This window comes from Ornithodoros turicata, chromosome 6 (assembly GCF_037126465.1).
Source record: "Ornithodoros turicata isolate Travis chromosome 6, ASM3712646v1, whole genome shotgun sequence".
Lineage (NCBI taxonomy): Eukaryota > Metazoa > Arthropoda > Arachnida > Ixodida > Argasidae > Ornithodoros > Ornithodoros turicata.
The window spans coordinates 64,782,799-64,810,422 of NC_088206.1; the positions used below are offsets into that span (position 1 = coordinate 64,782,799).

General features: G+C 48.5%; 1 protein-coding gene across 1 annotated transcript in view; it reads right to left on the reverse strand.

Moving 5' to 3' along the window:
• Positions 1-2,211: 2,211 nt before the first annotated feature.
• The window catches only part of LOC135397054 (sushi, von Willebrand factor type A, EGF and pentraxin domain-containing protein 1-like), a 50,947-nt gene continuing 25,534 nt past the window's right edge, over positions 2,212-27,624 (reverse strand). Inside the window, exons 13-18 of the mRNA XM_064628384.1 lie at positions 22,059-22,274; positions 15,863-16,017; positions 13,251-13,365; positions 12,680-12,847; positions 5,754-5,954; positions 2,212-3,009 (exon numbers count right to left, since the gene is read on the reverse strand). Coding sequence (XP_064484454.1) covers positions 2,807-3,009; positions 5,754-5,954; positions 12,680-12,847; positions 13,251-13,365; positions 15,863-16,017; positions 22,059-22,274 — 1,058 coding nt within the window. The 3' untranslated portion in view covers positions 2,212-2,806. The remainder of the gene's footprint in view (positions 3,010-5,753; positions 5,955-12,679; positions 12,848-13,250; positions 13,366-15,862; positions 16,018-22,058; positions 22,275-27,624) is intronic.

Below are 27,624 nucleotides of genomic sequence, written 5' to 3' on the forward strand. Positions count from 1 at the left end.
TACTCTCGAGAGGAGACTGAAGATCCCTCCTCAGGCATTTGTCCGATTCCTGGTCTACCCTACAGTGGTAACACGACATTCCAACTAGGTCCCCTTTGGGAAGTGTAAGCCCAACGCTATCATACCGGCTGCCTGCAAATCTTCCTCGTCCTCTGAATTCGCTCACCCACAGGTTACGTCTGAATGTGGCCTTCACTCGATTCTATCGCTACCAGCTAGGCTTTGAGACTAGCCCTATGTGCAACGAGTGTGGTGTACTTTCCAACGTAGAACACATACTCTTCCGCTGCCGGACCTATATCAACGAGAGGCGTACACTGCAGTCACAGCTTGCCACCCTTGGCTGCTGCCGCCCCTTCAACTTGTCGACCATCCTCGGCCCTTGGGACACCACGGCCCACTCCAGGGCGGCCTTACATCATGTGGTTGGCTTCTTTGAGGCGACAGGCCTAAAGGACTCATTATGACCCCACCAGCGGTCTCGGACATTCCCACCATCACGATCACGTTCAGCGGCGCCACTCCGATCATTCACGAAATCTCTCATCGTCATCACTCATCATTGTCACAACTCATATTAGACCCCCTAGCTATGGGGTAGCGTTCCACTCCTAGAGTGGAAAACCTCCCCACTTCATCATCAGAATATATATGTTGTTGTTCCATTCGCCCTCATTGCACATGTCCTGCTGACTACTCCTCATCGAGGCTAGGTCGTTCCTGTAGAGCCCTTCCGTTGTCACAATTCCTCAATCATGCATTCGTTTTTGTCCAAAACTACATCCGACTGGAACGACCTCCCGCAGTCACTCGCATCTATCACTAATTTTGCCCCATTTCGTCGTAATCTTGTTGAATTTCTTGAATACTAGAGTAAGAGACAATTGATGTTCTGAGGCTGGAACACATAGAAAGGACAAATACATACAAAACCTCAAGTGCCTAAGAAATTAATGATGAAAGCTGGAAGTCACCGAAAAGGTTAGTCAGCTGCAGTACTCGAACCCACATCTTCTGGACCAGTCAATCCAGAAGATGTGGTTTCGGGTCCTACAGCCTGGCTAACCTTTTCAGTGACTTCCATCTTTCATTGCTAGAGTAAGCCTGCATTAAGTGTGTATGCATATTTACGTATCCCCCCCCCCTCATGTATCGCCCCAGTAGAGCATTTGAGGTTTTTGTCATAAAAAAATAAATAAATAAATACAGCTACGCATGTGGTAGTTGCAATGTAAACGCAGACGAAAGCTGGCATTGGATGCGAGAAATAAGAAAGATTACGGTACGGTTGTGCGAAACTCGCAGCTGGGGTGTGACTGACCTAAGCACGGAAAATATATTTTATTGCGCTACCTCACAATGCAGGCAGAATACCCAGAATTGAGAAGACCGCTACCTTACATTTACTGTGCATATACTGACCGCCGTTTATCAAGAAGATGCTGTCTTCAAATCAGTTCCTTCGTGTAAGTGAGGAAGAAAGAAGAAGGAAACGAAGGAAGCAAATAAAAGAAAACGTACCCGGACATCAACGCGCGCGTTCGTACTGAATTCGCTCAGCAGGACGAAAAGAGAGGAGGAGGAAAGCCGTCACCGGTGACTTCATCACGGTGACAGGAAGAACCGCGCACCAATCGGGGCTGGCGCTTTCCGCATTTACTTACTTTTTTTTTCTTCGTTTCTCTCCCTCTGTAGCAGGCGACGTTTCTCTGAACCAGTTGCAGACTGTACCATAATGACGTCAAAGCGACTGGGGCGGCTAGCTGCGGGAATTGCCACGCTACGCATGGTGCGATTTTTAAAATCGAATTCTGTGACATTTAGGCGTGTTTCCAATCACTTCTCATGGTGCATTTAGTTGTCAGTCTAACTTTTGTCCAAAAAAAGAAAAAAGGTGGCCACTGAAATGCTTTCTGTGCTTCTTTAACACTGTCTTGGCGCATGACAGCCTAAGTTGCTACTGCGCCATAAAAACGCCAATCATCAATCATCATCATCATCATCATCAATTGATCTCTGATGTGTCTTACCGTTGCAGATAGCCGCATTTTAGAGGAACCCCTTTGGCTGACCAAGAAACCTAGCCAGTGCATGCCTTGAAACATTCTAAATGCATCCCAGACCTATGTGTGCCGCTAATTGTCGTGTCGTGTTGTAAGAATGCATCAGAAACGTCAGAGCGCTACAGTAAATAAGAACAACAGGCTACCATCATTTTTATTTATTAATTTTATTGCAGTTCATTCGTTACATGCAGGGTTAAAATATAATCATTGATTCTGTTTATTTGTTACGTACGATATCTAAGGTCCCTTTAATGAAGCAGAGGCACAACCGGCTTAATGACTGCTACGAAGAAAATGCTGCGAACCCTGTGCCAATGGATGATGCATGCTGTCATTTCCCTTTTGTTTTTCTTAACTTTCGGCTTCAAAACCGAGCACAGTTACTTCCCGATATTTAACTGATAAATTTTCTAACCCCCTCCGAGATTTACAAGCAGTTGAGAGTTGCTCCGAGCGCCTCGCATGGAAGTTATAATGCAGAGCAGTTATGCAATGCCCGTATTGAGGCAAATATCCATTCATGTGATCTGTGTGTTTTGCGTGTCCAATTCGGCACGTGGAAATCGCCCTATGAAGAATGCAGCAAGTGTAAAAGGAAACACTTGTTTTCTTTCCTTTTGTTTTTTCCTGCCTGTCCTGCGCAAGCGTTACATTCATGAAGTAAGAATAACACAGTACGGGAAGGGTGCAAACAGCGCCGGTCGCGTCGTTCACGGGTATACACCTTTTGTAAGCGGCAGTTATGGGCTTTCTTGTGCGTCTGGCACGTATTGATGTATCCATCGCCTGTATTTCGACACTTTGGTGTAGACGCCGGGTTTGCCTCCTTTGTTACATCTCTCACCGTGGCCCCAGCTCACAATGCCCACTTGGGTCCAGATATATTCGTCTCTGACAACAGCTTGCATCAGTGGTCCACCACTGTCGCCCTTGCAGGAGTCACCTGGAACCATTCATCACAAACTTAAATGCAATTAGGCATGCACATGTATTATTATTCGTGGCTTTACGTGTCGTGAGATGACTGCGTGTATGTACGTGTGTGTACGTGTGTGTGCCTTGGCCATATAATCCACCTGGGAGAACGGGATGCATGCTGATCTCATAGGTTTTTTAATACAAAAATCTGTATCAAATAGAAATAAACACCTTCTATTGTGGTTAGGGTTGTCAATCGTGATATCCCGAAATACCGGCCAATTTTTGATGTCCCGAAGTCCCCGGATTCCTTCCGGAAAATCCCGGGATTTCGTGACAGCATATATGACAGGAAAATGAAACACCCGTAGGCCACCAGGCGCAGACTCATTCCTTCGTAAGGAAATGTCACTTTATATGACTGCAGGTGACAGAGGACCGCTGCCTACACGTGCGTACAGATATTTGCTGACTGTCGTTTGTTCCAGCGCAGAAGCTGAGCGGACCTTCAGTTCGGCAGCCAGTATTTGCACAAACGTACGCTCCGAACTGGGGGACACCACCCCGGACGGGCTTTCTCGGGTCGTGTTTTAATCAATGTAGTATGTTAAGGGCGACCCGGATACGACGTTTTCTCGACGCAAGAACGCCGAGCGCTCTGCATTTTTACGTTCAGCTCCACGAACAATAGCCATCGAGCGGGGACGCAGACATCTGAGGTGAACAGATCAGAGCGGCAAGCGCAAAAAGCGACGTGTTCGTCTTGACCAATCGCATGCCGGAAACGACCGTCTCCGCAGCCGTTCAGCTGTGTGGGCATAGACGGTGTGGTCGCGAAGTACGTGCAAGTGGAAGACAGAATGGAGCTGACCAGGCAGAATTGGCTGGAAATGAAAATAAATGCGAACACGGGATCCTTCGATCCTTCTACCGCAACAGCTGTTGCTTTTAGAGAAGAAGCAGTTTTTTTTTCTTTTTTAACAGCAGCAGCAAGTTTCGCCTTTGGTCCATACTTGGAGACGCGGGAGAGTAGCAGACGGAAGCGGAAGTACAAGCAAGAGATTTCCACGTTGGTCGGCGCGCCTTGGGGATTAATGCTTTTGGTTACCAGATATTGTATTTATACAAAGTTATGCTGCATGTTTTTCAAGTGATATCTGTCGCGTATGTTATGCCAGCCTATAATAGCCCTTACTCATGACGAGAAATACCGCCAGGGGCCTGGAGTACGAACTTTGCGCCGGCTCCTAGGCTGCGCCGAGAAAACGCCGTTTGCGGGTGGGCCCGACGTTTCTCCATCGGGAGTGACGTCACGACCTCAAAGCTCGGCGTATCCGCGTCGGGAAAACGTCGTATGCGGTTACCGCTTTATGAGCACGCAGCGACGGTGTTGTAAACCGTTGAGTGTTTCGTTTCTTTCCATTCGCTGTTTTTTTTTTTTTTTTTTTGCTGTTGCTGGTCTTCATTCAAGTGGAATGTTATACCGTTTGAGGAAATTATCAAGTAATATTTCCTGTTACTTCAAGCATAGTGGGACGCACCTTCTTTTCAATTGCAACCGTTCAGATTTTCAATCCAGATGAATAAAAATCGAGTGGCATTATCATAGCAAATAAATAAAATAAATAAATAAAATGTAACCATATCGCCGTCACTATCTTAACGATGTGGCTACTCTGCGAATTTTCAAGTGCTTTCCTTCAGGAGGAGGTAGAATTGACAAACTGCACGTGAACTGCGCACAACAGGCCGATATGGTCACATGAAGTAAATGGACTTGAAAGTAGAGTTCTGCACGGCGCCACGGGTACTACTACACGGCACACTATTAGAAAGCACACTGAGTTGCTCAATTTTTCACGCGTCAGTACTGCCGTCGCTCGAAGTATGACTTGAAACGTCGCTGACTAGGGCGGACCAAACGCTCACACCGTAAAGGTGCAACAGCGCATATCTGTCCTTTGTCCATGTCGTTTCGTATCATAATGCCTCAAGTCACAAACCAACATGCATTTGAACCCTTTAACCCCCCCGCGCTGATGTCGTACAAGAAACCATGCACACAGACACAACCAATCATCAAGCATATACCAAGGAGTACTCTCAGTTTACTCGTCAACGTTCATCGCGTTGCGGGCAGCGGGTCAGATGCGGGTGAGCTTTTGAAAAAAAATATATGTATATATATATGCGGGCTGATGCGGGTTTCAATTTGTAACGGGACGCGGGGAGCGTGTCGGGTGCGGATTTGATCCTTCAGGTACGGGTCGAATGTGGGCCAGATAATTGTGACCCGCATCCGACACGCAACCCGCGTCCCGTTACAAATTGAAACCCGCATCAGCCCGCACATTTTTTCCCAAAAGCTCACCCGCACCCGACGCTAAGGATTATACTTGGAAGCACCATTGGAACTCGTCACAATCACGTAATCCCGTCCCGGGATCCCGGGATTGACAGCAAACATCCCGAAATCTAGGGACTGGAAAAATAGCTCGGGATTGACAACCCTATAATTGTGGTGCCGCAGAACTTGATCACTGTTTTGCCATGCCGTAAGGTACACCACGTACAAACTTACACGCAGTGCCAGGAACGACAACTGCGACCGTATATCTTGGAATGCAAGGAACTCAAGACTGCATTCGTTCGATGAACACACCAGAAGAATGCTATCCGTGATCGTTCTGCTCGCTTGACTTTCGTTCATTATGCCTTTTGGAGCGACTTGGGTTCGGTTTGACTGAATTGCGGAATGAATTGACTTACCTTCCCCGTAGCCACCAGCGCACATCATGTTGTCCGTAAACGGACTCTTGTTATGTGCACGGGTACAATTCGCATCTTCGTGGATGGTGACCTTGACTTGCTTCAATTTTTCCACAGTGTCAGATTTCCCGTTTCCTCCCCAGCCAATAGTAAATGCATGCTTCTTCGCACGGTAGAAATCACTGTTGTCCCGAAGTTTCTCTGCAAAACGAAGTAACCATGAGGGATGCAGGTGAGGCAGCGGTAATACATTACGCAAGTAGCTAGGCCAGCTGTGTGCCCGGCTCCCCTCTTTCCCCTATTGTCCGTGGAGCATCGGTCCCACTCTCAAAATGGGAAGGTAACATTTCAAGGTTATGCGCACGTGGTTTCCCCCTGTGGACCGATGGCAATCTACGAATGCCCCTTTATTGCTACCGTTCCCTTGCGCAGAGACAAGCCGTCGTAGCGTATTCCATACCAGGGGTGCGTCTGCATGGGTACCAAACTTCGTGAAGAACGGGAAACTTTACAAGGATGTTTTTGGGGATGAACAGAGATGAGGAGATAATCAGAGACGAGGGAGTTACTCGAGAAAAGAAGCTCATTACAAGTTAACTTATGAAAACGAATATGAAGTTCCCGAGTACCTTTGTAAAAGTAACGCGTTCCTCTCAAGTTACATGCTACGTATGGTGGACGTCTGACGTACTTCGTATATTTCGTTCACATCTTGATGTCAGGATGAGTGGTGCAAGACGGTTAGACGACGATTTGCATTCATTAAAATTATATCGACCTTCTATATATGATGAAAGCTGTACCTCTACGTGCTTCCTTGGGTTGATGTTCCCTAGGATGGTTTTGCTGGCATAATAAACTTCTTTAACAGAGAACAAAGCAGATACCGGAATTGTAAGATTGATGACGCGCAACCACCCCCCGCACATATTCGTAGAACCGTGCCAAGCGTTCCATTTTAGCTACACAGTGCCCCCCCCCCCCCATTAAAGATCCACCAGACACTGCTACTATGAACGCCACTGGAGTCTCCGAATACATGACCAAATCCGAAATTCGTAGTGAGCGCTCAACGACAAAGCACGGGGTCAGAAGACGAAGCCCTGCGCACGTGACATTGTCCACGGCTTTGGGCGTGTTAGGTGCTGGCTCTACCCAACGCACTCGGTGCACCTTGTACTCGTATTCCCGTGCCTTACTAAACGGTCTTTCCGGTCTTTCAGAGCCACGAGCGCGATACGCTTCCCGGCGCAGTTTCCAAGGCGTCTCATTGGTTCTCTGGCGCCGCCTTCCTCCGTACGTCACGGAGCCAGCAGCACTTATGTTCTCCGACCTGCAAGCTCGAGCTTGAGAGTGCATCGAGAGCACCACGTTCCGGAAACTGAGTGACACAGTGGCAGGAGAGCGCTCCCTTGCGCTCTGGAGCCGCTACTTAATGCGCCCATTGGCTCTGGGTCATTGCACGTGATGCTCTGCTTCAATGTTTGCGGACCAGCTGGCGTGGCATACTGTTGGTATTGCATGCCGCGACCGAAATGGGAGGCGAATCTGAGCGCTGTCTGTGCTGTCTGGGTGTTTACTATGAGTTTTCCTCACACGCTTTAAGCAAATGTCTCACAGTTCCCTGTGAGGACGGCCCAAGACGCACGATCCGTCTACAGCAAACATTTCCATCACTACTATCAATGTTTGCGGATTCCGCCTTGAGACCACAATGCCCGATAGAGTCTGCATCCGCGCGCCACCGCGCCTGCCAGCCAGTTCTACCGAGATCGTCCTAGCGTGAGGCCACGCTCATCTGCCCGCTGGGACATTCCGACATCGCGGGTCAGAACTCATGTAGAGGGACACCATCTCCTCTACATTTGTGGACCCGAACAATGAACACCACGTTCGACGTAAATCGGTTTCTACCATCACAAAATATTGCAACAGCTTCGATGGCATGCCGCCGAGCATCGAACCCAGAAGGGGTACCAGCCCAAGAACGGCCTACACTCGTGCAACGATCCGACAATCAACTGCAACAGCCTTTGGAAACCATTGCTCCCGTACTGGTCTTGGTACTGTCATTGCGCCTACCCTGACTCTACTCGCTATCCGACCTCTGCTTCAACAGGCTTCAAACCCGCTCATGCACAAGCCTCGCTCTGGGCACATTCTTGTACGGCTTCCTGCACTTGGCAAGTTAATGGCCATATTGCTGCGCTCAGCCATCGGCACACAGGCGACTTCACTGCAATTTGAGCGTCATATTCGCCCCGCGACATTTCGCCCCACGACATTTCGCCCTTCTCCTACCGGCCGCGACACAGAGCTTCATGCCTGCTTACCAGTTTCGGCACGGCGCGGCAGGTGACGCCATGGCGCGATTTCTCCAGCTGGCGTCTCGTCACCCATCACGGCTATCGCATTTCATTCTCACTAGGACCTTACGAGCTCTTGCTCTCGAGCTGGTTGCGGCACCCCTGGAATCGACTTCGACAGCGCCCTGCGCCATTTAGCTGCAGATCTCTCTTATATATCGCCACGTGCCAGCAGTCTTCTTGCGCTCCTTTCCTGCACAGCGAAGCTGTGACATGTCGCCAACGAGAACCCTGCTGTGCACGACTTTCGTAGCGCATCTCGTCCTGGGTCATCCGCGCTCACCTCCTGCGGCTAAGACGCTGCTGTCTTCAATGTTATCGCCGCTGCGGGTCTGAGGAGGGGAGTGATGTGGCGGCTCGCGGACGACGATGATGGGGTGCTTCTGCTGCCTCGCGCCAGCCTGCCTGCCAGCCAGGCACCGTCCTAGCGTGAGATGTCCTGATGTGCGTCCCCACGCACATCTGCCCGCTGGGACATTCCATCATCGCCGGTCAGGTTTCATGTAGGGGGACACCGTCTCCTCTACAAGAAGGAGCTTGCACGCGTTTATTTTGCGCAATTATTACGCGCAATGTTTGCGGCACGTGCTATCGTGAGCTCTATGAGAAGGAACACGGGAGCCCGTGGCAGATTGCCTCGTCCGTGGCTGCCGCAGGGATATGACGTCACAAAAGCCGCGCTGCGGGCATTTTCGCCCATCGCGAGTCGACTCTCTCGACTCTCGAACTGCTCGAGACCAATAAACGAACACAACCTTGATCTTGCCTTTAGAGGGTCCTGCTGTAGGGTACACCAGCACGATGAGGGTGGGGGCATCCTCATAGTCCACTTATATGACGCATAGGTGGGATAACTTCGCCAATCAACCTGGCGGTTACCGTGGTACAGAAAGCATCCCAATGAAAGCTGCTGAAGGATACTCGCACGTTTTCTGTAGTGGGTGGTTCTCCGCGACTACCCATGTCCCAGAAGAAGAGGGGGTGCACACCGCTTCCTCTTCTGTACCATCATGACATTTGCCCCTTTTTCTTTCACCCTTCCCCTCTCTTAGGTGTACCGAGCCGCCACTTCCTAGCAGGCTGACCGTACCTAACTCAAACATCATTCCGCCACCTCTCTAGGACGCATACTCGCAAACTTCGTCTGCAGCGGCTAAGGCACGGTCCACATTACTACGTTTAATAGCGTGCGAATGCGTGCGCACACAAGCGATCCGCTGTCTTATTCACATACATGCGGGCGCCGCAAGTGTCAGCTAATACGCGTCTTTCGTGACCTGTGTCTACGAAGCGCTATAGCAGGAAGTGCCGTGCCCAAGTTTGAGTATGGCATGACAGAAACTGCTGACAGTTCGAAGGAGATGCAATGAACCCTGCACCTTTTCTAATGCACCCTCCCATGCACTCCATGTTCGAACGTCCATGTTGCAGTTCGTCTCATACAGAGAAGAAGGGCCTCAACACACATGCGCGGGATGCTTACCGCCGTATTCTTGAACGAGCCTCGACTCGAAACTCGACTCGAGCTGCTCCTCGAGGCCGGTTTTGCGCTTCATAAATCGACCTTGACTCGAAACGCTCCTCGAGTGGAGGAATTTCTCCGTGCATTCCTCGAAAATCTCGAGGTAACATCAGTGCTACCTCGAGAACGCTCCTCAACTCGAGTTTAGGCTGGTGTCATGGCGGAAGACAGGTCGTTCGCTGCGTCCATCGACTGCGTTTTGTGCCACGATGGCCTTTAACTGGGTGCTGACAACATTACCACTGAGCGACAACGTTCAATAAGGGGCCATCAAACTCCTTTTGACCATTTTGATGATCACAAGTTTCTCATATGGTATACGGTACGGCTTCATGAAGAAAACCGTACGAAGTCTTTTTGGATACATTGCCAGTGGAGGAAAATGTGTGTGCAATCGTGGGCTGCCTCTACCTCCTGTGCTACAGCTGCCCGCCGACATGTGATTTTATGGCGTGAGGACTTTTCGAACTGCCACGGGAGACATTGTGAATCAGAAACGACGGTGTGCCGCCTTGTGGAAAAAATCCCACACCTTCTCGCAAGCACACTTTTCAAGACAAGGTGTAATAAATTTTCCTTCTGTCGCGCTATTTAGCACAAAAAGGTGTGTTTGAAGGAAGTTTTCACGCAAAAAGTGGTGCAAAAAAAAAAAGGAACAGTGCATTGACTGGACATATAAAAAAATAAACATCTGATCTGCCTCCTCAATGTTTTTCCGTAATCTTTATACTGTATCAAGCTGGCCCAACCCCTGCTCCAGCTACCACCGAAACGGCTCAACAAATCTTCCATTCATGTTTTTTTTTCTTTTTTTTTTTTTGTTGGGTGGGATGACAGGCTCCACCGTTTAGGCAGAGCGCGATTGAGGGCCATAAAAGTTCGTACGACATGCTCGCGATGACTCCCCAAGAATGGTCTCCCCGATCCTTTGCTCGGGATGTTGTTGTAAAATCTGTTTTGTTTGTTTGATTGTTTATAGCTACCCTCAAGGCGTTGGGTAAACGTATCCATCCGCTAACAAATAGTCATTCACGCCACATATTGTAACATAATAGAAGAAGACAAGCAGTGACATCATCTTTCATATTATTTGATACCAGGTGACCATACCATTAAGCTAGCTGCTGCCGTTGTGGTTGTAATTGCCAGACCAGAAAACTAGAAGACTAGAAAACCTATCAGTCTGTTTCCCTGTTCGAAACACCTGCGCCCTTCTTCAAACACTTGCAGACCTTTGTGTTTGTATTTGTAATGCACGTTGGTCGAAATAAAGTAACGAATTACGTTTATTTTTCATTTTCGAGTGGTCCCGAAAGACGGCTGGGGACGAGACTACAGCTTTATTCGAGGACGGTTTCTCGAGGAGCGCCTTGGCGGAGGAATCCCCAAGCGGGTTCATGAAACGCATGGGCTCTTCGAGTGGAGGAGCGCCACTTTCCTCCACTCGTTGGAGTCGAGGCGGAGCGTCGAGTCGAGGCTTGTTCAAGAATACGGCGGTTAGATTGATGCGCCGCTTGCTGATCACCGCGTGCGTCGAAAAAGGTTCCGCTTGTGCGAACTCCTTGCGTTTTGCTGCAGAAGATCTCGCACGCGTCCGTTGCCACGGTAGCCGACGTTCACCGGCGTCCGCACGCATTGAAATCCAATAATGCGAACCATGCTGAATGCGTGTTCTACCTTGTCTACTCGAGTATATGACTGCACCGGCACTTCGGTTGCCTTCGTTCTTAACACGGAAACGCATCACAAAAGGGGCAGATCCAGCTTGCGGTGGGGGGGCGGGGCGGTTTTCCTGGCGAAGCACATAACCTAGACAACACAACCGGCGCCCGGATTGGAACGCGGATCACCTCCCAGTGTCGGCGTGGAATGCCATAATCGGGGCCACTACGATAAAGGAACTGGTTATATGCAAGCTCTGACCGCGGTTTTGTAGCCGCGCTTGAACACGTGACCTCTAAACAAGTCAGTGCAGTGCTTACGCCACGACGTACTCCGCCTCAAGGAATCTTGGAGGGTTCCCTCCTAAATGCTATCACATGTAAAATATATGTAGACGTTACCAACTACCGATGAGAAACGTGTTCGACAGCATGGACAGTGGCGTAGCCAGACCTCCAAGGTAGGGGGGGCTCGATACGAAAACTCGCCCCCCACCCCGCTGATCCTGTGTCGACAACACACACATACTTGTGCACACTGCAAACTGAGGATTAAAAAAAGGAACGAAAATAGTTGATTTAGACGCTCACAGTACGATTACATGTATAGGCTGTCATGACCAATGAGGTGGTGTCACGAGATTGGAAGTATTTTGAAAAGCTCATACTTTGAAAACCATTCAAGAGTGCTTCTTAGATAGACGCCATGAACTGCAAGAACTTTCGCGATCGTCACACTGGTCCCCCCCCCCCACACACACACATATATTATGTTCTCGGATTTGCACGAATTGTGTGGGTCGGTCCGTGGCAGGTAGGGGGGGCTCGAGCCCCCCCCCCCCCTAGCCCCCCCGTGGCTACGCCACTGAGCATGGAACGAACACATGCGCGAAAACGACGTGCATTGCGCGAGTGCCGGCAGCAGTCAAAACAGCTAAACAGTCGTCGATTTGCTTCAGTGTGTCGCTACAGAGCGATGGTGGTGCTGACGTTTGTGAAAGGGCTTGCGGTTGCCGGTCATGACTGATGCCCTGTGGAAATGTCCGGCCTGGGCGGCCTTCTAACGGAACTGTGTCGAAATATATATATATATATATATATATATATATATATATATCAGAGTTAACTTGAACGCCATTCCGGCCCTGGTGGTGCTTAGTAGGAGCAACGGCGGAGGGTGTTATGGTCATCTGTTTACAGTTAGAGAGGTGACACTCATTGTGAAGGCGTTGTTTTCTGCTAGGCGCTGCAAGGGTCTTCCCGCTTCGCAGACTGGAGCGGTGTTCATGTTAACTTTGACGTGAGCCGTACATGTCACTTCCTAGAGACACAAAAGACAGCAGAAGAAGAACGAAATATCAGAAATACTCCGCTTACCAGGAGGGAGACAAATGGGTCGAATATACGCATTGTAAGTCATGTTGCTCTGCAGTTCGAGAAGAGCGATGTCGTTCTCGAATGTAGTTTCGTTGTAATTTTCGTGTCGTACTATTCTTTTTACTGCAACATTTTTTGCCAACGATGCGTTTTTTGTGTCCGTCAGTCCTGCAAATGAGATGATGAAAATATGATATATGCCATTCAAACTAAAGGTTCATTGGTGAAAAGTGATCATTGCAGCCCTCAAGGAGGGCGATGGTGCGCCCATAAGGAGGTCAACTTAACCAATAATATATCGCCAATTACCGTAATTGAAAAGAAAGGCATTTCCCTATTATGAAAAAAAAAAAAAGGTTCTTAACACAGTTAGCGCAAACATCCTGTAGTATATGTTCACCACAGAGCGCCCTGAATTAGTAAATTAACCGGATTCACTGTCTGAATTTTTACCAACAAAGACGGCTTCATGAAAGGCGGCTGATTTCGCCAAAGTCTAAACAGCACGCATGGCTGGAGGAAATTGGCGATGCAATACCAGCTACTGCAGATGCGTACAACAAAATCATACCTAGTCGTATCTGGATTTTCTCTGTCCTCAAGGTGATGTTAGTGTTTACTTTGCAAACGCAGTGCGCAGCGGTTAAGATCCATGTTCTTGAAATGATGGAGCCACCGCACAAACCCTGCAAGTAAAATGTTGTACAAATAGTGCAGCATGTCGGTTAGTACAATACAGTTAGTTACAATACAATAGTGCACCAGGTGAAGGTCTCTCCTTGTAATGAATTAAATAGTATTCCATTTCTAGCATTCTAGACCTTGCTTCTTAATCCAACTGTCGTAGTGTTTAATCCACGCGCCGCCTAGATTAAGCTCCGTACAACTTGATATGCTATGATGAGAAGAAGCACCTGTCATGAATTACATCAGTTTTACAGCGGCAGGTGTTATGTGCAGACCTATTGCGGCTTCCGTGGTCCCCATACTCAGTACAATATGGGAACTTGAAAGAATCGGATTGGGTGCGGAGCATTGGCGATTGTGCAGAGTTTCACAACGCAGGATCAGGAGGCAACGCAAGATCGTTAAAAGTAGGCGTAGCAAATAAAACCGTCTCGTGTCGGGCACAGTCGATGGTGGCGAAGTTATCACAGAGAAAGTCCCAGATGTAAGTCCCAGAAGGGTAACAGATGACTTCAATTGTAAGTCGGGCGGTGGACACTGCGACAGGCAAAATGTAAGGTGAAAGTAGTAGTCCTTCTGTGCTAACTGTTTGCCCAAATCAAGGGATACGACAGAGAGCTGCACCAGTGTCGAGCAAAGCAAGAATGGCGCGTCCGTCGAAAGCAATAGCTACGTAACATTGTGGGGAGAATGAAGTGAGGGATTGAAAGAATGCGTTTCAGTCACTGACAACATCGTACCATTTCAACGACCACAAAGCAAAGTAGTTATCGCACTGAAGTAAGCACTTTGCGTACAAACTTTACTGCGTCCTCACTCAACCACACACAGCTGACGCAGGAATTCCCGTTACTGAAGTGGTAACCGTCTCCGAATTATCTGTTGCGTATTGACGTTTTAATGCGTTTGCATTAGAAGCCTCATTTCGAAGAGAAGCCGGCGTCGTAGCGGGGTGACCAAGGTGACCGTGTACAGCGCGGCACGTGACGGAGAATAACGAATCAGCCACGAGGAGAGCTGAGCCTGTTGGTACCATAATTTTAAAGCGCTACAGAGACAAGGACGGAGGGAGATAGACAACACATAGGCGCAGTTCCAACAGAGGTATATTGAAAAGTACACGAACTGCTTAAATGCTAACTGGAGCCACCCTACCGTGGCCTCTGCCCTGCCCTGCCATGCCATCTGCCGGCACTCTTGCATACACGTGCTTAGATACGCTAGTTCTTTATCAGACAGCAGGATGGAGGGGTTACTGATGCACGCCTGCCCCTGGCTTAACCGATAGGACCACGCGTCAGGCAATCGAAGCAGCTAAGATCTCACAATTGGGGCAGGCGTGCATCAGTAATGTGGTGCCACCCCTGTGTGGCCACATTAACCCCTCCATCCTGCTGCCTGACAAAGAACTAGCGTATCTAAGCACGGGTATGCGAGAGTGCCGGCAGATGGCAGGGCAGGGCAGGGGCCTGGGGGCCACAGTAGGGTGGCTCCAGTTAGCATTTAAGCAGTTCGTGTACATTTCAATAAACCTTTATAAACCTTTCAATAAACCTTTGTTTGAAGTGCGTTTATGTGTTGTGCATCTCTCTCCGTTCTTCTCTCTGCAGCGCCTTAAAGTTATGAACGAATCAGGTTGCGTTCCGTAAACTAATTCGCTGTTCTCTGTCACGTGGAACGCGGAGCGGCGGCAGCTGGAGCTTGATCCGTCGTCATTCGTTAGTTGCGCCTCGTCTCTGGACGTATACGTACGTGTCTTGTGTGTCCTCCGAGAGTTTCGCGACCGGCTGAGTTTGTGTATCATGTCGTGCGGCGTATGTCATATGTGTCATGTCTGTATGTGGTGTGGTGTGGTCGAGGTGCGCATTCTGTATGAGAAGCAATTAGATGTAAGACGAATGTCTAACGCTAACGCATTGTCATCGCATTAATTACATCTAGCGTCTTCAATTTTTTTTTGCTTTCTGCTATTCTCTGTGCCATTTGATGGACTAGTGACTTTCATACGTATTGATTTACGGTTGATGCAGTTTCCTGTTCCTTGGCTTTCTATTCCTTTTTTTTTATGCTTCACTTTACATACTTTGGATTTCATCGAATTCGCTGAGATGCATTTAAACTTCGATTGCACACGTTTTAAGTTTTGTGCATAGCGTGGGATTCTGATCAGTCTCTAAGTGTGCATAATGAATTACCGCTAATCCCGCAATGCATTTGAGTGCCATTATTGAAGTGATGAAGCAGTTCTCGGCACTGTTCAGTTTGTGGGATGCGAAAAATTCCATACGCGTAGTCTTACCAATCGGAGGGCCGACAGGAGTATGTTGAGGAAGCGCAAGCCCACATTTTATCTCGGCATTTGGAGCTTAATCTACGCGGCACGTTCCGGTACTGCTGACAGAAACTTATGTCGTCCCTAGCCGTAACCATTAGCACTAGCTTTCCATAGTGTCGCCAATAGAGGTGGCTCTTCTCGCAATAGTTTGATTCACGTACAGACACCGCGTTTGTAGCTGGATTGACCTTCTTGACTTCCACCATCCAGGACCAGGCATTCTGGACAACTTCACCACCTGCAATTCTTGCTTCGGCCACATCTTCCTTACCTGTATCAGCGTTGTGCCTGTGGGTACTGCCACACACGGAATAATCTGCAAAGATGCAACGGCATAAGTGGATGACAGGACCAACACAAAACAAGGTCAGATTATCCTGGTTCTACAATGTTTCTCATTTTAGACATTGGACACGTCATGTCTAATTTTGCGTGCGACGTCTGTCTAGACCTTGTAGCGTACACTCGCTGCTACTTCATGGCGAGTTTTACTGCATCGAGAGAACTCACCGAAAACGACACGATAAAAGGAAGTAATCAAATCCAACCCAAGCAGCACAATGTACCGAAAGTCGAGTGCAATAGGGGTGGACGGTATGTGTCTTATCAATGTTCTTTAGTTTCACCAGTTCGTTCAAGGTCTTTCACCTACCCGTCCACCCCTGTTGCACTCGACTTTCAGTACGTTGTGCTGCTCGGGAAGTATAGCAATGCGATGTCACCTACTTCGAAGAAACAGGGCGATTGCCTTATCGTGTTCTCGGAACTGTTATCGTGATTCCCACCTACTAAAGCCCAACAACTTATGTGGGACACAATGTTTGTAGCAGTTGCAGAGACGCAAGCAACATAACCTACTAATACCCTAGCCAGACAGCAAACCTATGAGGCCGTTAGCGGAACGGTGGTTACTTCACCTGTAGTCCAACCATCATTTCGAGTGACATCGTTCTCCCTGCCATGATTCGTAGAAAGCGGGAGGCGTACGCCTTTTTTGTGACAATTACGAACTGCATCAGTGTCACAAAAAAGGTTTACGCCTCTCATTTTCAACGAATCATGGCAGAGAACGATGTCACTCGGAATGATGGCTGGACTACAGGTGAAGTAACAGCCGTTCCACAAACGGCCTTATAGGTTTGCCGTCTGACTAGGGTATAAAGTAGGGTAAAAAGAATAGGTAAATAAATATGCAATAAAGTAGGTTTTTTTTTTAATTGTCGGTTTTAGCTCTCAGATGTCAATGAGGAAGTTGTAGTACACGTCGAAAAAGACGCAACTGAAGTGGTTCGAGGTGGCTATGGCTTGTGGTGTCGTTTTTTCCCGGGTTTAAAAGTTGGTTTCAGATGCCGGGCGGACCACAGATCGCTGCCCACAATCCGGCCCCCGCGCGCGACGATTCCAGCGCCCTCCGGCGTACATTCACGTTGAGATTAGCGCTTGGAGACCATCCTTGGGCCACGTCACACAAGAAGATAAGAAGATATTTCACCTGTTTCACGGCACACCTATCAGAGTGCACTGCAATCGTCGCGCGCGGGCGCCGAATTATGGGGAGCGCTCTGTGGTGCGCCCGGCTTCTGAAACCAATTTTTAAACCCGAGAAAAAACGAAACCACAAGCCATAGCAACCTCGAGCCACTTCAGTTGCGTCTTTTTCGACGTGTACTACAACTTCCTCATTGACATCTGAGAGCTAAAACCGATAACTACAAAGTTGGAAAATTAATTACCGCTAATTAATTGACAAAGGGCGATGAAACAGATATTTTTGGATAGACTACACAACTGCCAAGCACGTACAGTTGGTTCCATTTGTGTAGGGTAATCCGTTTTTTCTTTCGCCCCTGGCCCTTTTTCGGTGGCACACCCCGTATTAGGTACAATGAAATTTACCTTACAATTTACCTTACAATCAAATTTAATTTACAATGAAATTTATAGGGTACATGTTGGTTTAATGAGGTACAGTGTGTGCACGGTATAAGACCGCATCTCTTATATACCCGCAACCATGTTTGGCCTTTGTTGCGCCACGCTGCTATGTGAACTTCTTTTGTTCAGACATTGACCAAAAATGTTTATGCGTTTCGATAACGCATAAATACAAAGGGCAAAGCCATCTGTTGAGCATGAGCAGCGAACAAGCCACTGTAAGCATACAATTACTTTACCTTAGGCGAGCAATTCGATCGCCGGGGCGTCTCTGAAAACAGCTCAAAAAGCTGAGCTCGCTCAACACTACGATGCGCCGAGTTGCTCATCGTGTGAAAGGAGCCCACTCATTTCAACTCCAATTGCGTGCTAGCGTTGCTAGAACGAAGTTGCAGCAAAAGTTGCACCATGTGAATCGACGCCTACGACAGAGTTTACAATGTGGCGTTCTATTCCAGTCATTTAATGCTTGCACGTGCTTTTAATAATTCGGTAGCGAAAAAAGTAGTCTCTCTAGGTGAAATTTACGTTGTGGGCTGTTTAAGTTTGCTTTTGGCTGAAGCTCTCTCGTGGAGTGGTATGCGTTACACATATCTCTGCATGCCTGACTTTGAATCTTTGTTAGCTGGTAATCCTGAGGTTTCAAATACGTGGGAGGTGTCGTGTATCGAAAGAAATTAAAAAGTAAGTAAAAAAGAGACAAGAAAAATGGAAAAACGAAAAAACGGGACACACCAACAAGATACACAACACTTAGCGATGATCCGTTCAGCGCAAAGTTCGGTGGCTGTGGCATCTGGTGGTCACCTTCGGTTCATCATGCAGTTCACCATTGTAGCTTTCAGTTGGTCACAGGTTCGTTTTCACATCAGTTGGCCACAGGTTTGTTGATCACAGGTTGTTGGTCACTCAGTTCACAGCGTTGTCTTTGCTGTCAGAGAGACGGGTCTCAACCCACATATGCACGATCCAACACCATCCTGGTTAGTGGTTTTTATTAAGCCAGTTGTGTATCGCTCATCAGAGGTTTTAGATTTTTTTGCAAGTACCGAGGTTTTTTGCTGCTTTGTTTGTAACATAATTGACGTATAATGCATAATGTAAAACCCCCAGACTAGGGAACACGAAAGGACAGACACAACACGAAGTCTCAAGTGCGTGACTTGCCACTAGTCAGATTCAGTTAGTGGTCCTAAATATTTTACCGCATCGATAAGTTGGGTGCTTTGTAGTGCTCGTAGCAGAACTTCAAGCATTTTTTTCTCAGCGTTATTGTATATAGTAACCAGGAAAATAACCTTATCCTAAGCGTGCCTCAGGGAGTGATAATCTTCGTGATCTTGAGTGATTATTATCTTGATTGACGAGCATTTGCCAATCATTCAAAGGTGGTGGTTCATTCCCAGCACCTTTCAACATGCCAAGCAGAATTCGTCGTCACTTCACGTCTCTTGTTGTTGTTGTTTTTAAGTGTTGAGAGAGGTCAGCCAATATTTGGCTTGCTACTCTTCAAAAAATAAAAGAAAAAGAGAGAGAGATAAGTTCACCCGGACAAAAAAAGAAGACAGAAGAAATTCACACACACGCACAAACACACACACATCACGGACACCGTGAAATGAAGATGTGCGGAAGCACGTGTCACAGGTCCCGCAGGCTTGCCGTCCGCCTTGCGGCATTTGTCGTCTATAGACCATGCGCCCAGTATGTTTGAAAAGGTAAATGGCCGGCTGTCCAGTGTGGAGAGACGCTTTTCGAGAATCTTTCCCTCGTCCTCAAATTTTGTGCAGTGCAGTAGTAGATGGATGTCGTCTTCGCTTGTGTTGCATTGTCTACATGTAGGGTCGTCGGTCATGTTTAGCCTATACCTGTAAGCTCTTGTGAAAGTTGTACCAAGTCCCTTGTTCGGCGAGGAAGCACCCAATGACATTGCCACAGATCACTCGAGTCAAAAGCGCAGTGAGGCGAGCGAGTTAGGTGCGGTCCGCAAAGTTCATGGCGCAAGAGGGAACAGAGACGACACACGGCACGACCACCTGTGTTGCTGCGCATTTGGTGGATTAATGCAGCATCTTGACGAGAGGTGTTTCGTGGCATGCGGAAAGCGAGCGTTAGATCAACTCTGCTCAACATAGATGGGGGGAGAATGTCGGTTGTCCATTGGCGGGAAGCCAGGGGTGTCACGAGGCGTCGCAGAATGGAACGGCGGTCTCCTCTCAGCAGAACAATACTGGTTCGTTTCCGATACGAGAGTGCTGCTTCTGCGGCGCTGTCTGCTTGCTCGTTCCCCACGACACCACAATGGGCTTGAACCCACTAGAGAATGAGCCTGTAGCCTGCTGCGTAGACAGTGTGGTAAGCCATTAACACATCTGTGACTAGGGGTGCGGATGTGCCTCGTATGCCAGAATTTTCAATAGCTTGAAGTGCAGATTTGGAGTCTGTGAAGTCTGCCCATTCCCGCAATGTAAAACCAGCGATGTGTTGTAGACAGAAAAGGATGGCATAGAGTTCCGCAGTTGTGAAGGAGGTTGGATGTGAAAGGCGTCGTCCGTGCACAACGCCTTCGGATGGTATGACGAATTCTGAGGCGGACTTGTTGTTTCGGGATGCGCCATCGGTATATGCTGCCGAAACGTAGAGAACACCTTTCATCGCAGAGAACTGCTCGTCTACCAGAGCATAAAAATGGGCTCGGAGGACTTGAGGGGGGACCTGGTCTCTTCTTTCCTGAAGGTTTGGAAGGCTCAAAAAAGTCGGCGGTACCGGCAGAGACCAGGGGGCTTTCGGCGGTATAATGTCCTTAGCTATGATGTAAGTGAGAGTCCCGCGTGTCCTCTGCGCTACTCGATAGAAGTCGCTTTCAGGGCGGTATCGAATTTTCCTGAGGAGCGGGTGACGGGGAATGTGAGCACGCAAGTGTAGGAAGTGCCGAGCCGTTTGTCGTTCACGTAGAACCTCAATCGGGAGTTCACCAGCTTCAGCCAGTACTTTCCGTGTTTCAGCCATTCTTGGAACTCCGAGGCAGCGACGAAGGCTTTGAGCAAACAGGGACCGAAGGGTATTTAATGATGTTGTTGATATCCTGTGCAGAATAGGAAGCACAGTCGCCCTCACCAGCGCCGCGTGAGCTGCGAGCAGGGAACGCTGATCACAGCCCCATCCTGAGCCAGAAAGATGTTGAATTGCGGGGAGCCATCGCTGCACTTTAGTTTAAAGGTGTTTAATGTGGTGAGCCTAGCGCAAGACCGAGTCGATTACCACGTCAAGGAAGCGATGGAAGCGTATCGGCTCAAGCTTCTTTGCACCAACCCAAAGAGGGAAATTGGTCATAGCTTTGCGCGTGAAAGGGAGCTCGACACACTTTTCGGGTGAAATGTCCATCCCAAGGTTTGTGAGGTACGTATGGACATTATTTTAAGCGAGCTGCGGGCGGCGCTGTATGGCTGGGCGTGATTTTCCTACTGTCCAAAGGGCGACGTCATCTGCATACACGGAAAACGACACTTTGCAAGGAATTTCTGATTGTAAACCGGCCATCACTACATTAGAGTGTCGGACTGAGAATACTTCCTTGGGAGACTCCTTGAGGAAGAGGATGTTGAGGGCTCTGGCCTTGGGACGTACGGACAGCGACATTTCGGTCCGTAAGGAAGTCTTGGAGCCAGATGAAGAGCCGATCGGATACCCCAAACGAGCGCAAGGCGTGCAGCACACAAATGTGCGAGACGGTATCATATGCGCGCTTGATGTCGAGGAAAACCGATAGGACGATCCGTCGATGGGCACGAGCATGTTGGACTGTAGAGACTAGGTCGAGAACTGGACCCATGGAGCTTCGGTGGCGACGAAATCCAGCCATTTCGTGAGGGAACGCACGTTGTTTTTCGAGCCACCAGTCGAGGCGATGCAAAACCATTCTCTCCATCAGTTTTTCCGTACAGCTTGTCAGGCTCACAGGGCCATCCTCCCCAAACGCGAAATAGTGCAGTGTACCGCCTCAGCGGCGGTGAATCGCCCACCCCATCACCATCCAATGTATGTGTGTGTGTGTGTGTGTGTCACAGGGGGATAGGGCATTTGGGGGCTCACAGAAACGTGAACAAACAAGCAAGTAGGAAGCAACAGAAACGTGAGCGTCTACACAATAGCTGAGAAAGAAAGGCAGCCTCAGGGACTCTAAAATTTTATGGGAGTTGGCTGTCATGGGAATATTTCTTTTCGCCTCGACACACTGCTTTTTGCGTCATGGCGCCTCTTAGTGACAAATATCTTTCTCAAACGATCTGCCCTGGAGCCGTCCTAGCAAACAACACATGCGCAAATGAAGTTAAACCCAGTGGATGCGCTCTTGTGCCTGACTAGTGCCCTCGCAAAGTATGCTCCACCACGATCTCGCTGTACAATCGTATCGGGTCTTACCAATAGTGCCGTTGGTGAGCTTCTCCGCTAGCCATAAAATGCTGTCGTAGTCCCGGAGGATGAACAGATGGTCCTCTATAGGTCTGGACACTAAGTCCATCAGAGCTTCTCGGTTGGGGCTACTGGTTACGCCTATGCCATAAAGTGTTGCACTGTAGGTTCCTTTGCTCAGTGCATTCATAACTTGCTTGGGACTTCCTCCCAAGTTGGCCTTTCCTGTAAAAGTAAGCAGAGGACGTAGGTTAGGAAATAGGACCCTTTCTTCGAGTTTTAAGTAAATTTCGTTCGGAAAATATTCGTAACTTTTAATATCCACGACATAGAGAATTCACATTATGATATAGTGTATATAGAAAATATCAATCCATTCGATTAAATGCTCTGTCATCATGAAAGAGTGCTCGTCAATGTGAGCGAGCTCAAGCTTGCGTATTGTGAAATTACACATTCTACAACACTGATCGTAACTCGCAAGATCTGTTCAAATTTTAATTAAACTCTTACTGATGTGTGGTAGTCACCACTTCTCCTGAATGTGAATCGATAAATTTTAGCATTTAAGCCACAATCAAATATCTTGTATAGTATGTGTGACTATATGCAGAACTTTTTAATCTAGATCTTTTAAAAAATGCAAGAAATAGCGTGCAGTTTTGGCTTTGAAAATGTAAGGAAGAAAATGATCTTTAATGTTGCGTTTGCGTTTTACAACGTCATGAGCTAAAAACTTATAAAATTAAAGTATGGCCTTTCCATTTGTAGTGCCCGGATGCTATGACACCAAAAATATGATAGTTTTTCTGTATGGCTACGGGAAATCTCGAGTATATTTTGTGAATTGGATCTACGTTTATGTGTGACCTGCGCTGATCTGGTTATTATAATTAATATAACATATCTTCCATTGTGTTTATGCATAACGCTCATCTTCATTGTATATTCCATTGTATTCTTCATTGTATTGTTCTTCATTGTATTGTATTGCATTCCTAGCAGCCTTTTGTGCACCTCTAGCGATGGGGACTTCGAGTTTGTTGTCTGCAGTGTTCTCCTCCGCACACGAAGGATTGCTGTGGCTAGTGTATACATCGCCCCTTCTATTCGCATCCCGGAAGATGCTATGAGGGAGTTCTTCCAGCGACTTCCTTCCTGTTTTATCATATGTGGCGACTTCAACGCCCATGGCAACAGCTGGGGAAGTCAACATGCCGATTCAAGGGCGCGACTGATTCAACAATGTATTGAAGACTGCAGTGCTGTGGTGTTAAATGACGGCTCACCGACATATTTCCGGGGTCCCTCTTATTCAAGCTGCCTGGATATTACAGTCTGCTCTCCCGATCTGGTTTCTCGCATGCACTGGAGGACGGATTTAGATACACTAGGAAGCGACCACATACCTATACTCATCTCTTACTCCCCAATGGTTGCCGGATCACGACAAGAAAGAGTCACAGACTGGAAAGTATTCAAACGCAGGACAGAGGAACTTCTACAGAATGTCACCACTTTCGACGAATTCAACGAGGCGCTGTCATCTAGTATTGCAGCTGCAACAAAAAAGATATCGTGCCCGATCAAATATCGCAGCGTGGACGCCGAGTTCGAAAGGTTGCGGACAATACGTCGTAGGGCGGAAAGAAGACTGCGAAGATCGGGTTGCATTGAGGATTATCGCGAGCTTTGCAGGCTGCGATCACTAATTCGCACTTATCTTCAACGTCTAGCCAAGCAGAGATGGAGAGCACTCTGTTCTACATTATCTCCATACACACCTACGGGACATGTCTGGCGGATCATCAAGGGCCTAAGCTCCCCGGTTGAACAAGTTAAGCCGTTTGGAGCACTAGCCGTCCATCAGGGCACGACCGAAAAATCTGTTGGGGAAGACTTTTGTAGGCTTTTTATTAGGCCCTCAGATGCGTCATGCACAACATCCCACAGGGACTCGGCACAAGCCGCGTATAGGGCGGTTGTTTTTACACAGCCAGCTGAAGACCCCTATATGGACAGTGACATCACGATACAGGAATTGGAGGCTGCCATCCACCTGTCCACGAAGCGGTCAGCTCCAGGGCCCGATGGGGTCTCATACAAAGCTATAGCCTCCTTGGGACCGACGTCGCGCACTTTACTTTTGAATTTGATCAACGACTCTTGGAGACGCGGCTTTGTCCCTCCGTCATGGAAGACATCGCAAGTTGTGCCAGTCCTGAAGCCTGGAAAATCACCTAGAGAGTTGACGTCATTTCGGCCCATCAGTCTTACAAGCTGCGTGTGTAAGATCATGGAAAGGATTATCCTACGCCGAATAGAGTGGTTCTTAGAGTTCCGGCGTCTGCTACCTACCGAAATGGCAGGTTTCAGAAAGGCTCGGACCTCGATAGACTGCATCATAAACTTGGTCACTCACATTGAAGAAGCTAGATTTCGGGGTGAGCTTACAGCAGCTGTTTTCTTGGACATAAAGAGAGCATATGATACGACGAGCTACAACCATGTCCTTTACGACCTATACAGTTTCAACGTCACTGGCCGGGCTCTTCGCTGGATTGCTGCTTTTCTTAATGGTCGGTCTGTTTTCGTGAGAACAGCAAAAGGCGACACGAGTTTGCATACATTGTCAGCAGGGGTACCACAGGGGAGCGTACTCAGTCCTTTACTTTTCAATGCTGTCATGGCTGCCCTGCCTCGTCTCTTGCCCAAAGGGGTATTTGTTAGTCTCTACGCAGATGACATCTGTATATGGTCATCGGGAAAGCAGTGGCCTGCTTTACAGCGTCGCCTTCAGACTTCACTTGATCGCGTAGTGCACTTCCTGCTGGAGAGAGGCATGGACCTGTCTTCAGAAAAGACTGTAATGCTGCCTTTTACGCGTCGCCATCTTAAAAGATTTCAGCTACAAATTGGTCAGCATCGGGTACGTCGTGTACCACATCACCGCTTTCTCGGCGTTACTCTCGACCGGAGTTTGTCATGGGTAGCGGAGGTGCGCTGTCTAAAAGCAAGAGCTGAGAGTCGTCTTAATGTTCTTCGTTACTTATGCGGTTCCCGGTGGGGCACATCTCCTCGGGCAATGCTCAGCGTTCACCGATCTCTTATAAGTCAGATGGTTGCGCATCACATCCCCTTGCTACACAACCTCCCTGTTACCACAGAGAAGGTGTTAGAGTCTATCCTAGCAAAGGGCGTCAAGCTCTGTCTTGGCCTTCCTCGAGCAACGTCAAACGCTTTAGCCATGGCAGAAGCACGGGAACCACCTGTATCAGCTCTCAGGATGCAAGAAACGTTCCGCCACTACGTGCGGTTGGCAACGCGTCACCATCGCCATCCTCAGCTTCGAGCCATTATGAGTCGTCACCACTCTTCTTTTACCCAAGCTATCCAGACACAGCGTGGTCTTATTCCGAAACACAAGCCACATGCATTGCCAGATATCCCAACATGGGTCCTGCAGCCTCCTGACGTAAGAACTAGTGTGCCTGGACTCCCGGGAAAGAAGGATATACCAACGCATGTTCTTCGTCAGTTCAGTCTTGAGCTACTAAACAGCTCCGCAGGCAGGATGCAGATTTTCACGGATGCCTCTACGACATCATCCGGCTCCTCGTGTGCATTTGTTATCCCGGAGGCGAATATTGAGAGAGCGGTGCGGCTGTCTCACGTCACCTCTGCAACGGCCGCTGAACTTTATGGAGTCCTCTTGGCAATAAGTTTCATCAACTCACAATCTTCAGCTGCTCGCTGGACCATCTATAGCGACTCAAAATGTGCGTTACAGACCCTAGCTACCATGTTTACTACGGGATCTCTGGCTACACCAGCACAAGATGTCTTACACGCACACCATGCAGCAGTTTTAAAAGGTCATGACATCCAAATGCAGTGGATCCCTAGCCACTGTGGCATTGCAGGTAACGAGGCTGTGGACGCTGCTGCACGCCGGGCTCTTCAACTAAGGCGCGCCCAGGTGTTGCCCATTTATTTCACCAAGGGTGACGCGGGGCGAATGCTGAACGAGTTAAAACAAAGAATGTGCAATACCTCCTGGTTAACAGGATCGGCTCGGGATTCGCTTCTGTATAAGGTCGACCCAGGGTTACGCTTTCGAGTACCACCTTCCTTTACGCGACAAACGACAACTGTCCTACATAGGCTACGGCTCAATGTACCGTACAGCGCACGTCTCCTCTTCAAAATCGGAAAGCGAGACTCTCCGAACTGTAGTGAGTGTGGCGTTGTAGAGGATGTAGAACACATCCTTCTGAGGTGTCAGAAGTACGTCGCTGCTCGAAGGGCATTAGAGACAAGCCTCTCTCGTTTGGACTCCCGAGCCTTCGACATCACGAAACTATTAGGTCCTCCTTCGTCCGACAAGGCGCTAAGGGCACTTGAAGACTTTTTGCATGCAACCGGGCTTATGGACATCCTATGACACGGTGAATGTGTGATGTGTCCTGTGTGTGCCCCCGGTGATTCCGCCACTTTACTCTAACTTGGGCGCAGCTCTTGAACTTTTGACCTACATGTTGAACTCAATTATCATCTCTGTTCGTTTCTGGACATCATCCTTTTGCGTTTTCATCATCTCATCATCAGATTGAACTTTCTGTATTAAGTGTACTGGGGTAGCCAGTTTGACTTCGTCGAAACTTACATCCCCATTTTTTTCTTTACTCACATCACATCACATCACATCATTGTATATTGGTTAAGCATTTCTGAGGGCGGTTGTGTGATCCGCTTCTCCCAAAATCTGATTGCCACTTGGAAATTATTTCGTATACGTTTGTGTGCCGTGTGCTACGAATACTACGTGATTAAAAATGTAGACTTGGCCTGCACGTCATGCTTGTAAAATCCTTCGTTTGCATTGTGGCATCTGATAATAGATTCGCTTTCCGCGAAAACTTCGTATTATCTCGCAGGCACTGAACCCGAATGCAGTTGAAAAAGTCGATGACACTGACATCTCTACGCATGCATGTAAATCACCTATTGGGCACCTGTTGTACCGGGTAAAAACACGAATGAAGTCGGCCCAGGCGGAAAAATGATGAAAGAAGTTGGTCCAGGCTGAAAAATGTGAGAGGGTAAACGCGCACGCAGCCCTCCCCTCGCCGATAAGCGCGCGGACAACCCTCCACACCCGCGCCGCGCGGGGAAAAATACGCGCAGGGCTCAGGGCAGCGCCCTGGGGTCCATGTTGCTGAGTGGAACCCCCTACCATACGACCATGCCAATTACTACTCACCAGCTTCCTCTGTGTTTCTGTTCCGCCATGCCTTCCACGTTGTGTATATCGCGTCGTCGTCGTTTTGACCACCAGGGAAGCACCGGAAGCTACGTGAGCAAGCATTCCCTCTCCGCTCTTCCGTTTGAACTAGAGTCACTAAATAGGGGTACAGAGTATCGCACTCCCTTTCCGCGACGGAGCCGTCGTTCGGTGTCCGCGATTGGGCCGATCGTGTCACGTGGTTTCTCCTTGCAAGAACGCGCCGTCCATGTTGAGTCCCCTCTATCCAAAACCGGATTCCTCGGTTGCGAGCTGGCTCGATTGCGCGCT